The following is a 13,078-nucleotide window of genomic DNA, read 5'->3' as shown; positions in this document are numbered from 1 at the left end:
GCTGGGGCAGGACGTTCTCGGTAGTGAATAAAAATAATGGATTTTTTAGGATTGTTCGTTTAAATACAAGAAATCACAAAATCCCTTGGTGTTTTAGAAATCCAGTCCTCTCCAACGGAGCAGCTTTCTCAACCCTCTTGGGGGGCAGGGGGGAATCCCCTGTGCTTTGGTGCTTGACTGTCTTAGCAATGGTCAGGTGCAATCGCAGGCACATCTGTCTTGGATGGTTAAGACACAAGGAATCCTGCCTCTTGGCAGGAGCTTAGTCTAGATGACCCTTGTGGTCCTTTGTAACCCCTAGGGCGCTGTGCTTCCTCTTCAGTCCCCTTCTTCTCCCCTTCCCCGAGGAAGGGCTCTGTGCCAGCAGGTAGGATAGGGTGACCAGCCAGCGAGGGTGAAAGATCGGGATGGGGGTGGGGGGTAATAGGAGCCCAGATAAGAGAGAGCTCCCAAAAGCGGGCCTGTCCCTATAAAATGGGGCCAGCTGGTCAGCCTAGCAGCCGGTGCTGCGGAAGGGGGAGCGGCGCCAGGCGCGCTGTCCGGGCTGAGGCACGGGGCTCTCCAGCGCCAGGCCGTGCTGCTGGAGGGGGCGCCGCCGGCACCCAGGGGCGCAGGGAGCGAGCGGGGTGCCCCCCCCCGGCTCTGACTGGAGCGGCGCAGCGCCCCCCAGCGGCAGCGAGGGGCGGAGCGGCTGGGCCTGGCGCGGGGCGGCTCCCGAGCGCGTCACTTCGCAGCGGCGCGGCGCGTTGGGGGCGGGAAGAGCCCGCCGCACTGTGCCTGCCCGCCGGAGCCAGCGGGGCCGCCGCTCCTCTGCCTGCGCGGAGCTCGGGGGCTGGCGGGGGGCCGGGCGGGGCGGGGCGGGGGCTGCGGCTCCGCGGAGGAGCCCTTGGGCCGGATCCCGCCCCCCAGCTCCGCGCTGGCCGCAGGGGGGAGCCGCGTGCCCGGGGAGCGCCCGCGTGGTCCTGAAGGACAGCTCCGCTCCGCTCCGCTCCGGAGCCGGCCCGCCGTCCATGCCGCCGCTGCCCGGGCCGCCCCGGCTGCCATGCCTTGAGGCTCCCGGCGGCTCCCATGGCGGTGGCACGGAAAATCAAAACTTTGTTGACGGTGAACATCCTGGTCTTCGTGGGGATCATCCTCTTCTCCGTGTACTGCCGGCTGCAGGAGCGCTCCCCGGAGCTGGTGCAGATCGTCCGGAGCGCCGACCGCCGGCTCAGGAGCCGCCACGCCAAGGGGCTGGGCGGCCTGAGCGAGCGGGAGTCCATCCTGCAGCGCCTGGACCACCTGGAGGAAGTGGTGTACAACCAGCTGAATGGTGAGCGGCTCCCGGGCGGGCTCCGAGCCTCCCGAGCGCACAGCTGGTCGCCGCCGGCAGAGCAGGGGAGCACGTGGGCAGTGGTCCCTGGGGGCCCGCTGGGGAGGGGGAGGACTCCCACATGTGCTTAGGGTCAGTATCCCCTGTTGGGGGTGAAGGGAGCTGCCAGGGAGCTGGAAGTGAACCGAGGGGGAAAGGGAGGAGCGTGTCCAGGAGTAGTTGTGAATTCCCTCGTTTTCAGGTCTACCGTTTGCCCCAAAGTTTGTTGGTCAGATGTCTGAAAAAAATGATTTTAAAGTAAGGGGTGGATGGGAACTTTGTGTGTGTGTGTGTGTGTGTGTGCGTGCGCGTGTAAACACACCTACACAGACTTAAATATCGGATTTATTAGCAGTCAGTGCATAACCTGAAATCACATTGCCATGTTTGGTTTCAACATTTACTTTCAAAACCACCTCTGTTACATTTGTGCCGTTGTTGATAATACCATGTGGTTCTTTAATGACACTGGCACTTAAATCTGATAAAATCTTGGGGGGAGGAAATCACAAAGCATGCACCTTTTTTTTTTCTTTACTGGACTCAATTCTGATTCACCAGCCTTGAAAAATCTCATTAGATATACAAATGAGATCATGTTTCATGTTGGATAGAACATGCTAATTGATCAAAGTTACCTCAGGACTACTAGTCTTTCATACAGAAACTGGTGCTTGAATGACAAGTGCATTGAAATTTGCAAAGATTCATAAACTATTGAATGTGAAATACCGGGGGATTAAGTATATAATTAAATAGATGAGTGCTTTGGACAAGAGGAGAGCGAAGAAATAAATGTTACAGTTATAATATAATGTAACATATGCCTTAAATTTAGTGCCAGATAAAACTTATACATGTTTTTAAATTATAGCAAATGTGCTTGCAATTGGATTGTAAGAATCTTCTTAATCATAATATTGATTTAACAAAGGCTGCTGCAGCCCCAAAATGCAGAAAAACTCTTAAGGTTAGTGTTAATGTGTATTGCTGCCTCCTCCTTTCCCTATTTTCTGAAGGATGGTATAAATCTAGACAGACTATTATGGTAATAAGTAGTGTACGCAGGCAAGTAATAACATAGCACAGACTGTTCCCTCCTCAGTTCCCTCACATATGCAAGTTTGTTTGTGTGTATCACATACAAATAAATACACACAAATGAGCATGGGAGAGTCGTGTCTACAGTTGGGTGTTTTACTAACAGTTCAAAGGAGATGTCAAGAAAAAGCAAATTTAGGGATAAATCCTGCCCCCAGCTGAACCCCAGCAACAGGGGGACTGGACTGCAGTGGATCAGTCCACACCCTGTGCCCAGCAGAGTGGGCTGTGTGAGGCTCTCTGGGCTCCAGTGCTCAGAGTTGTTTTGAGGAAGGATGGGAAAGAGCAGAGCTTGTTCCTCTGAATATTTCACCCAGGAAAGTGTGGGTGCAGGTGCCATAGGGATGCTGTAGTGGTTGCAGAGCAGTTCTGCTGATGATCCACAGGTGGTGGGGCAGATTCCTTCTTTCCAAGCCCAAATCCCCAACAGCCCAGTTAATTATGTACTGGGGATAGGATTTGGCCCCTAGTGCATTGAGTTTTAAGTGACTCCATGCATAAGGTGTGATTCTAGGTGGAATCTTAATACCAGTGAGATCAGTCCTGCTTGATAGCTTCTCTGGAAGTCAATGGGAGCTCTCAGTGTGCCAGGCATAAAGAGCCAGGCAGGCACTACGGCATGTGGTTGTTGTGGGCTTGCATTAAACAGGAAGTTCTTTGTAATTTCGATTGTTTTTGTTGGCAATTTGCCGGGTATGGGGGATCCATTTGTATTATATGCCATTTGGCCAACAAAAAGTCTCTGGGCCTTTGCTAAGTTACATAAGTGAATACTCAGGACAAGCTCCACTGAAATTAGTCGAGTTGCCTTGGTATAAGTGCATTCAGAATCAGGCTACCTATGTTGGGTTAGGCTCATGTGTTTTCTCTTTTAACATCCTGACTCATTATTTAGCAGGAAACACTTTGCTCTTACACTGTAATTGCAAGTAAGTCTGTTTATGAAAGCGTTACATACTGTCTTAGGGAAAGCCCATGATATTCGATGCAGGTTCAAATTGCTCTAGAGCTGTGCAGTTTCATCCTGGTACCCACAACACTATTGCTCTACATCTGGGTTTCCCAAACTTTGTCATGATATTTGTCCTCTCAGGTGAGAGAGAGTTCCCAGGCCTTCGCTAATGTTATCTTTTATATGGACCAGTGATCCATTGGGGATGCAGACTGTAATCATAAGGGCTCTAATCCTGCATTCCTTATACACATGAAATCTCAGAGCCATGAGTGAGTAATGGCAATGCAGGATGGGGATTGGGGTCTGGCCAGCTCATTCATTTTTCCCCTTATTGTTGAGTTATTTCCATGTTGGACTCAGCAAATGAAGAACCATCTACTGAGTACTTAGTATTTGGTAAGGAATATCCCAGTATTCCATACTGGGCTCTGATTATGCTTAGTCCTAAACAAAGAAGACCTCATTTATATTTTCCGTGGACCTGCCTGAAGCACCTATCATAGAGAAAGGACCTTCCACAGGGAGACCAGCTTCATAGTTTGAAACATGCTGGTCAAAAAAACTGTCTCTCCTATTTATTTCCATTCAGCCAAGAAAATGTTATCATGCTACTTAGAACTCACCTTCTCTAGAAAGAAGAAAAAAAAAAGGGCATGGGGGGACGGGACAGGGAAAGAGTTACATGTGTATCATGTGCCAGCTCAAAACTGTTCAGCCGAAGTCCACAGGCAACAACCATATTAACTTTCAATTCTGAATAAAATGTACCAGTATCCCTTCATCCGTGCAGCGCCCACAAAGATGCCTGTGCTAAAGTTCATATGTGAAAGCCACTGCAAGAATTATATCTCGTGAAATGGGAAAAATTTTTAGAATTGTATGAATAAAAATTGCCACGAATCTCTGTATAAATGTGCAAACGTACAATTGTTTTCAATATACTGATCCTCTGAATTCCCATCGTCTTAGAAAATACGTATTTCTGAAAGCTTCCAGCATATCCAGCTGCTGCTTGCTGCAGAAGTAAGGCAGCAAGGGGGAATCATGTGACTACAGAATTTACTTGATAGGGTTTATATAAATCTCTTAAATTCATGGCTTTCAGAATATCATCTGTAATGAACACTGAGCTATTCTAGATACAGTTCATCAATCTATGTATTATCCTAAATTTGTTCTAATGTTTCTTTTCAGTGAATATTACTTATCTAAAAGTCAACATTAATATTATGGCAGGAATAACAGACAGCAATTTATGAAGTAGAATAATAATTTCTGATCATTCTGTTTTTTATCTTGCAGCAAGATTTAATTGACTAGGTTTTCCCTAATTAGTTCTGCATCTGACTCTGTTGCTAATAACTTACCCTAGAGAGTGAAAAATGTTTAATATCCCTAACTAGTGCATAACCTTTCGTGCCAAAAGCAATTGAAGGGTCAGACTGCAATTTTACTGTAATAGCCTTTTTCCCTTTTCACTGTCTCTTTCCAGAAATACACAACAATCAATACAGCATGTAATTAGATTTCATTCAATCTGAAAAGATTAAGAGAGTTTTCATCTTCTCATTATGTATGCTCACATCATGCCTTCCTACCCATAGTTTCCTTATTAGACCTCTTTTTCCTATTAGGTTGCAGACATGGAGGGATAATTTTGGATATTCTCTTTAATTCAGCAGATTATCGTTCTTTACATATAATAATTTGATTTTGTTCTCTTTGGGAAGATTAAATACAACAGCAATTTTCAGTGTGATAAATGGATCTCAGATTGCATATGTATTGCATGGAAGGAAGAAGTGGACATTTCACATAATTGCAGCTCGCAGACTTCAAATTATGTAAATAGCAAGTCCTGGCCACAGACGACTGATTCATGCAGGCTCTGATTCCTGATTTTAGAGTGTACTGGAAGCAAAATGATTGCATTTAAAATTCAGTTGGGCAATCTGCATACTTAAGAGGTACAGCAGTATTTTTAAAAGGACAGTTTATCCTGTGCAGGTTAGGAACTGGTTGAAAATGAGCCTTTTCAAATTTCCATATGGGTGATAAGGGTTGGAAACAGGTTGCAAATGAATCAATTTAAATGTTCACATCAGATTTGTCAAAAAGAAGCTTTTACAGCTAGAGTCTTTCAGATAAAGGATATTCCTTTGCAGAAAGTAGAGGCAAAGCCATGTGTAAGAGAGGGAGGATTAAGTGTGACTGCTAGCTTTGCGTTAATGAAACTGCTCCTTTCAGAGACCAGGGAACGAGAGTCTTCCATTGTAACTATTTAATTTTATTATCCCATGATGCTAACAGACATCTGATAACATTAGCACTTAATTATTCTCAAGAAGCAGCTACTTAGTTTGGGGGACTGCTCTCAGCTGTGCATTTGTCTCATAATATTTAGGGCTCATTCTGCAGTGCCCCCGGGAGCTTTTCAGGACTATCGGATTGGGTGATGTGGAAGCAAGAGGAGAAAGTAGCAAAGTAGATTTATTAAAAAAGCTGTGCTGAGTTCATCTGTTAGTCAAATGGCTTAGGATAAATATTTCCGTATTTCAAGCCAGTTCCTCAAGCTGGTAGAAATCAGCATTGCTCCAGATCTGGCCTTCATGTTGCAAAATAATTGTAGAGGCTCCAGGACTTCGTTCTGATCTCATGTCAGTTTTACCACAGTATAACTCCACTGACTTCAAGTTACTCTTGATTAGGTTGATGAGCGGAGAATTGAGACCAGACAATGCATCGTGGTTTTTCTAGAGTTTTAGAGCTCAAATCTCCACTGCTTTGGCTCTTGCGTAGTCATTTATCTGCACAAAGCTGCACGCAAAACACAACCCAGTCAGAACGGTAGCATTTGCACCCACTTTTCATGGTTTTAAATGACAACATAGTGGGGAATTGGACCCTTAAAGTCCCAGGGTGAAATTCTGGCTCTATTGAAGTCAAGGATAAAACTCCCAACTGGACCAGGATGAGGGGGAAAAACATGAAGAGTGGATTTATAGGTTGGCTCCATAAAAATTCAACACATTCCTTTTTTTTAATTTATTATTTTTGCCAAATACAGCAAATATACCAAAATACCAGACTGATCATAATACACAAAGTAAATCAAGGGGGTTAGAGTAAAGGGAGAGGAGGGGAAGCGACATATCTGTCTACAGGATCTACATTAATCCTAGACCTCTAAAAAGGCAGCCCAAATTGCTTTGAATTTTTGGGGCATTCCCTTTTTGCAGAATGCCAGTCATTCATTAGCTTCAAGGTCAGTTGTATCACTGAGCCACACATCAGTCGTTGGTGGGGATTTCTTTCCATTTTTGCATGATTAATTATTTTAGCAACCAAAGCCGCATGTTGGAACCATGCAGCCTTGTTACCAAGTAATCTCCAGGTATCGGGAATATATCCAAGAATGAAACTTAGAGGGGGAGAGCGAGGCTCCAACCAGGGGTGAAAGTAACTTAAAGGATTTACTGGTATGCCGGAGTTCTGAGCGCCAGCGTGGCCTCAACTGGAAGAGGTGTGGCCTTTCAAGCTTTAAAAGCCCTGGAGCTCCAGCTGTGGCTGGGAGCCCCAGGGCCTTTAAATTACCCTGGAGCTACCAGCTGCAGAGGTGGCCGGGAGCCCTGGAGTTCAGGGGTGAATTAAAGGGCCTGGGATCCGGCCACTGCGGAGCTCCAGGTCCTTTAAATCACTGTGGGAGCCCGGCTGCCGTAGCTCCGGCAGGGATTTAAAGGGTCCAGGGCTCCCCACAGCAGACGGCGCTCCAGGTCCTTTAAATCACTGCGGGAGCCGGGCTGCCAGAGCTCCAGCGGGGATTTAAAGGGCTTAGGGCTCCTCGCAGTGGCAGGAGCACCGGGACCTTTAAATCCCCTCCTGAGCCCAGCTACTGGAGCTCCAGCAGGGATTTAAAGGGCCCGGGGCTCTCCGCAGCAGCTGGAGTCCCGGGCTCTTTAAATCACTGCCGCAGAAACCAGTCCAGTCCAGCACGGCGTATTGGCTCTTGCCGGTATGCCAGCCCGGACTGGCTTACTTTCACCTCTGGCTCCAACTTCAATATCAAATTGGTCCTTTGACCCACCTCACACCAGAAATTCTTGATATAGGGGCACTCCCAAAACATATGAGCTAATGTAGCCCCAAGTCAGCATTAATGAGACCCATTACCATTAGCCTATGTGAAAAAGCTGTAGTCTCAGGTCTGTTAGCCTTTTGCTTAAGTCTGTATGCCAACAGCTTGCCAGTTCTCTTGCCAGGTTCCCAGTAATTTTGCTTCAAACAGAATGAAACAAACTCAATCTATTTGGACAGAAGTTTGTTGATTTCATATCTTAGATTGATAAGGGTTCTGAGTTTCTCTGGGTCGGGGCAGAAGCATAGTGTACGTCCAAGGCCTTAATTTCCTTTGCCAGGGTATCAATTCTGTGTTCCCTCCATTTCTTTTTAAAGGTGGTATAAGAGATGATACGGGCTCTGGTGAAGCCTTTAAAGACTTCCCAAAGTGTGGGAGCTGATGAAGTGGTGGGAGGCATTTAAAAAAAAAATCCTAACTCTGGCTGGCTGGAGTTAACAAATGATGTATCAGACAGGAGAGAGTATTTAATTTCCGCATTTTAGTTGAGGGTACATACCCTTGGGGCTTAAAAGACATCTGTTTGGAAGCATGGTCAGATATAACAATAATTCCAGTGCCACAGTCAGTGACAAAATTGGTCATGTCTTGTGGCACTAAGAAATTCAACTAAGAATATGCTGAGTGAGCTGCGGGGTGGGGTGTGGGGGACAGACTATAGTCTCTGGCTGTAGAATCTCCACACATTTTGTAGGTCTAAATCAGCCATGTATGTATGAAGTACCTGATGAGTATCTGTGTTTTTATATAGAGATGGAGAAGATTTATCAAGAATTGGGTCTAGACTTTAATAAAAGTCTCCAGTTGTTATAATAGCATATTGACGCATGTCATTTATACTCATAAAAATTATAAAACACTAGGATCATCCTAGTTTGATTAAAGTATTTAAAGTATCTTACTGCATTGGGCATCTGATATACTAACAGTGGTTTTCTATATTATGTTCTTTTTTGCTTTGTAGCTGGTAAGCAAACATACTCTGACATAAATCATGTTTTATGGCTGACTCATTTGTTTATGACTTTTCTGTGTAACATATAGAAATGGAATCATTTGTACTGTGTAATATTAAAATTAACATTTACGATGGTGCCAAAGAAAAAAGTTATTTGACTGATGTTATTTCACTGCATTTGAAAAGATGTTCCCTGTTCTGTTCAATTTCTTTGTGAATCTGGTTAGAGTTTGGATAGTACATCAAGTACCGTCATTTTTCTAGTGGAGAGCTAATACAATTTGGTTTTTTCATCTGTGTCAACTGACTGGCAGATTTAAGGGTTTATACTGACCATAAAACATGGCTGTGTTTTAAACCATTGGATTGTTGTTACTTTCTTGTTTTGTTAGTTTGTTCTTAAGTAAATAAAGGAAGCGAAAAATCAAGAGTATCATTTAAAAAATGTAGTTTCAGGCACTGACCACATGGCTGTTCTCCAACGAAGCAGTAAGATTTATGAATCTAATGAACAGAAATGAGTCATTTTTAACAAATCTCCCTTTTATTAATACCCTTCTCTAACCCCTCTAGTGCACATGCTCTCTTACTATATGTGGCATACTTTTTTGTTTGTGGATTTGCACTTGTTGGTCCCTACTATCATTTCTTTTAATACTAGTAAACTAGACACACACAAAAAAAGAAAATAATTTAGGGTACTCTGGGTCACAGGAAGTATGGGAGCCATTGGGAGCAGAGACACTGCACTAAGAGAATTTTAGCCCTGTTGACTGAAATGGTCCTCTGAAACACAGGACGTTTTAGCTCCTGAGAGTGGAAGATCACACATGAAGATCCTTCCCATTTCTAGTATCCCGCTCGTAAGAGGTTCAGGATATTTCAGCAAAGTCAATGAACTATGTTAACAATATACTTTTTAAAAATCGGTCTATAACACTAGTTCTTTAAGGCTCCAGTTCATCAGAACCCTTTAACATGTGCATATCTTTACAGGCATACTCAAGTCTGTTGTTTTTCAAGCCCTGAATTTAGCAATGCATGTAAGCACATGCTTTCTTTAAAACACATGTTTTTAAGTCCATCTCCCATTCAGCAAAACACTTAGGTGCATGCTTAAGTCCCATTGCCTTAAAGCTAAGCATGTGTTTAAAGGCTTTCCTGAACTGGGGCCTAGCTGAACAGTAGTAAAAATCAGTGAGGTCTCACTCAAAGACCATTGAGGTCAATGGAAGGCCTCTCATTGATTACAGAGGATACTGGATGGGCCCTAATGGGCTGGTCTACACTAGGGGAGGGGATCAATCTAAGATACGCAACTTTAGCTACGTGAATAACGTAACTGAAGTCGAAGTATCTTAGATCGAGTTACCTACCATCCTCATGGCACGGGATCGGCATCTGCAGCTCCTCCTGTTGACTCCGCTACCGCCGTTCGCGTTAGTGGAGTTCCAGAGTCAACAGGAGCACATTTGGGGATCGATATATCACGTCTAGATGAGACGCGATATATTGATCCTCGAGAAATTGATTGCTACCCGCTGATACGGCCGGTAGTGAAGACGTATCCTAAGTAAGCTATCAGTTCCGCTCATAAGGAGCATGTGAGTGCAGCTTTTGTCTGTTGGAGAATGGGACGGCTACTGGTTTGAATGGTTCTTTCAGAGCTTTCATACTGTAGATTAAGCTCTTAACATTAATTAAAGAGGAGAAAACATAATTTAGTAACTTTCTTCAGATAGTAGGGAAGGCAGGGATCTTCACCGTACTTCCAAAACATTTATCTCACTTTGCAAGAGATCAGAATCATCTGGCAATATGCTCCCAGGTACCGTGAATCAGATTGTCACAGTGGGTGCCACAAAGAAATCCTGCCTATGTGTTTGGTAAGTCTTATGAATTTAAAACCTTGAACTGGATTACCTCATACACGTCACCGTGGTATGTCCCCACAGCGGTATGTGACAAAGTGGGGAAGGGTGATATAACCAGATCTACCCAGGGCCGGTGACGAAGGGACAGGTGAAAACACCAATTTACCCCATGACATCCTTTGGAAAAATAGCTTGTGAAGCTGCATCAAAAGCACTGAAAATTAAAGTTGTCTTGGGTTACAGACAGTAACTTAAATGTAATGGCTGTCAGTGGATAGCCCAGTCCAAGTATGCACAGCTCCTGGAGGCTTGTAGCTCAACAGAAGTAGAGTCCTACTCATATGTTGATGACTCTTGTCATCTTTTCTCAGTCCACAGCCAAGGTGCCATGGAAATGACCATACACGTATGTGATACTGCAGTAGGTGGAAATGTGATTTCGTTGTAAATAGATGTGTGGCCATTTCTGTCATGTGATGGTTTGGGTTTTAGTGGCAGTCATGTGGTACATTTTTGACCATTCCTAGTGCTCCCTCTGATGCTCAGCTTTCAGAGGGGATTCAGTGATCTGTTACAATGCAACCTCATATTCCAGCAGGTCAACATCCTTTAAACTGGTAATGTACAGCCCATAGGCCAGGTTCTCTCCTGAACCACGAGCCACTTGGCTCAGGGGTGAGGAAGGTGTCATCCAGGAGTAGGTTCCCTAGTTCTCAAGCTTCGCCGACTGAAGGGGGCTAGGGACCTTAGGGAGCCCCACTGTGATTGCTTTAGGGGAGATCTATTCAACCTCTACCACTCTTCCTCCCCTGATACAGTCCCTGTGCCAAGGGAGGGGAAACTGGAGCAGGAGCTGGCTCTGCTGGCTTTCCCACCACAAGAATTTCTCAACTGATCAGTCTGCATCTGCTGTGCACCACTCACACAGCACTAAGGGAGTGAAATCAGAACATCTGGCCTCATAAAAATTAGTCGACCTGTTAGTCCATCTTGTCCATTTCCTTCCTTGTGCAGAAATATCTGCTACAGCTCTTTCAGGATCTAATATAACTCAAGCAATGTGGGGGTTTCTATGGCTTTTCTTGGGAGACCATTCCCCAGTCGGGCAGACTTCATTTTTAGGAAATGATTTTTATACCAGCTTAATGACACTTTTTTTTTTCAATTTCATTTCATTTCATTACCCCCATTAACCCATGTAGGCAGTTGGATCTTTCAAGAACCTAGCAAACTCATGGATAATCCTAAATAATTTTAAATAACTTCCTCTTACCTTGGTTTTTACTCTAGAGCAGTGGCACAGAGGGTTAATTGTCCTCTGAAACAGAGGAGATCAAGGATAATGTTGCCATTACAGGCTGATTTATAAATCACACAGGGACTTTCTTACGTTGATCTATGTCATTTGGTTTATTATGTTCTAAAACAACATATTTCGAAGTCTGTGATCCTTACTTAGGGCTAACTTCAACCCGAGTATGTGTGTGTACAAATCCCACAGACTTTAGTGGAAGATGGCGGGTGGTATTTGAGGGCAAAACTTTCTTTCCCCAATTGGCACACAATTTAAGTGTTTAGGGAACTTGTGCTTATTGTTTTGTCCTCTTTTTTTCCCCTGGTGATTGCATTAGTACCGTATTGCAGCTGATTTAGTTGACTCAGAATTCAGAAAAGCCTTTGCAGTGGTTCTGTTCCTTACATTAGATCCCCCAGCCTCATTTCAGTTCTGAATGACTGGTTTGGTTTTTCTTTTTGTAATTTGTGCATCCTCTAGCTGAGAAGCATATTGAGTGAGGCTGGTTGCAGAACTCAATCTGATCATTGTAGATTTGTCATTCAGATTCTGGAAGTAAGAGGATCAAATTAATGAATTGCCTCCGGAGAAGGTACACCTGCTCACTGACTGCCACCGGATTAAGCTACCCAAGTGTCTTGCTTGTCCATCCTTGCTAACTGGTATTGTGCCTTGGATGATGTGGGTGAGGGAGACAGCTTCTGTCTCTATTTCATCAGGATGATTGATATTAGGGTGACCAGATAGCAAGTGTGAAAAATCAGGACAGGAGTGGAGGGTAATAGGAGCCTATATAAGAAAAAGACCCAAATATCGGGACTGTCCCTATAAAATTGGGACATCTGGTCACCCTAATTGAGATAACTGAGAGGCATTCTTGCTGCCAGACATTAGGGCTGAATTTATAAGGACTGGTGGCTGGCCATTCTCTGGGGAGAAGGGTCCCAACTACTGTTAGTCTCTCTGTTCTGTCCGTTAGAAATCATCAGCACAAGTAATCACACCTATGTAGCCAGAAAGTCACTGTCCTGGATTCTGTCCTGCACTTGAGATATGCTTGTGGTATCAGGGAGCCAGTCATGCCTCCTGCTGCATTTGCTTCAGCCCCATCTGCATAAATTAGAGCAGCCTCTTAGAGGCTTATGTGAACTGGCTATGGTTCTTATGGGACCTTATACCATTTGTAAATTGGTATAGTGCAGGTACACTCCATCCTACGCCAGCACAGCCCTAACACCACTCAACCCACCCCCTAGGCCAGGATGTGTATGTGGAAGAGGGCAGTTGGTGTCAGAGCCATCTAGATCCCTTCACCTCAGCTGAGCTTCCCTTCACTGGGAGAAATCTTAGCTGGACAGTTTGGGCCAGATTCTACCACTTGAGTAACAAAAAGTGGCCAGCACCAAGGGA

The 13,078-nt window shown here is 44.7% G+C and overlaps 1 protein-coding gene across 1 annotated transcript in view; it reads left to right on the top strand.

The window, feature by feature from the left end:
• Positions 1-1,012: 1,012 nt before the first annotated feature.
• The window catches only part of GALNT9 (polypeptide N-acetylgalactosaminyltransferase 9), a 205,036-nt gene continuing 192,970 nt past the window's right edge, over positions 1,013-13,078 (top strand). Inside the window, exon 1 of the mRNA XM_030583466.1 lies at positions 1,013-1,312. Within this exon, the coding sequence (XP_030439326.1) occupies positions 1,069-1,312 (244 nt within the window). The 5' untranslated portion in view covers positions 1,013-1,068. The remainder of the gene's footprint in view (positions 1,313-13,078) is intronic.

The sequence above is a fragment of the Gopherus evgoodei genome, chromosome 13 (assembly GCF_007399415.2).
Source record: "Gopherus evgoodei ecotype Sinaloan lineage chromosome 13, rGopEvg1_v1.p, whole genome shotgun sequence".
In the NCBI taxonomy this organism is placed as follows: Eukaryota; Metazoa; Chordata; order Testudines; family Testudinidae; genus Gopherus; species Gopherus evgoodei.
This window is presented reverse-complemented; position numbering and strand designations above follow the sequence as displayed.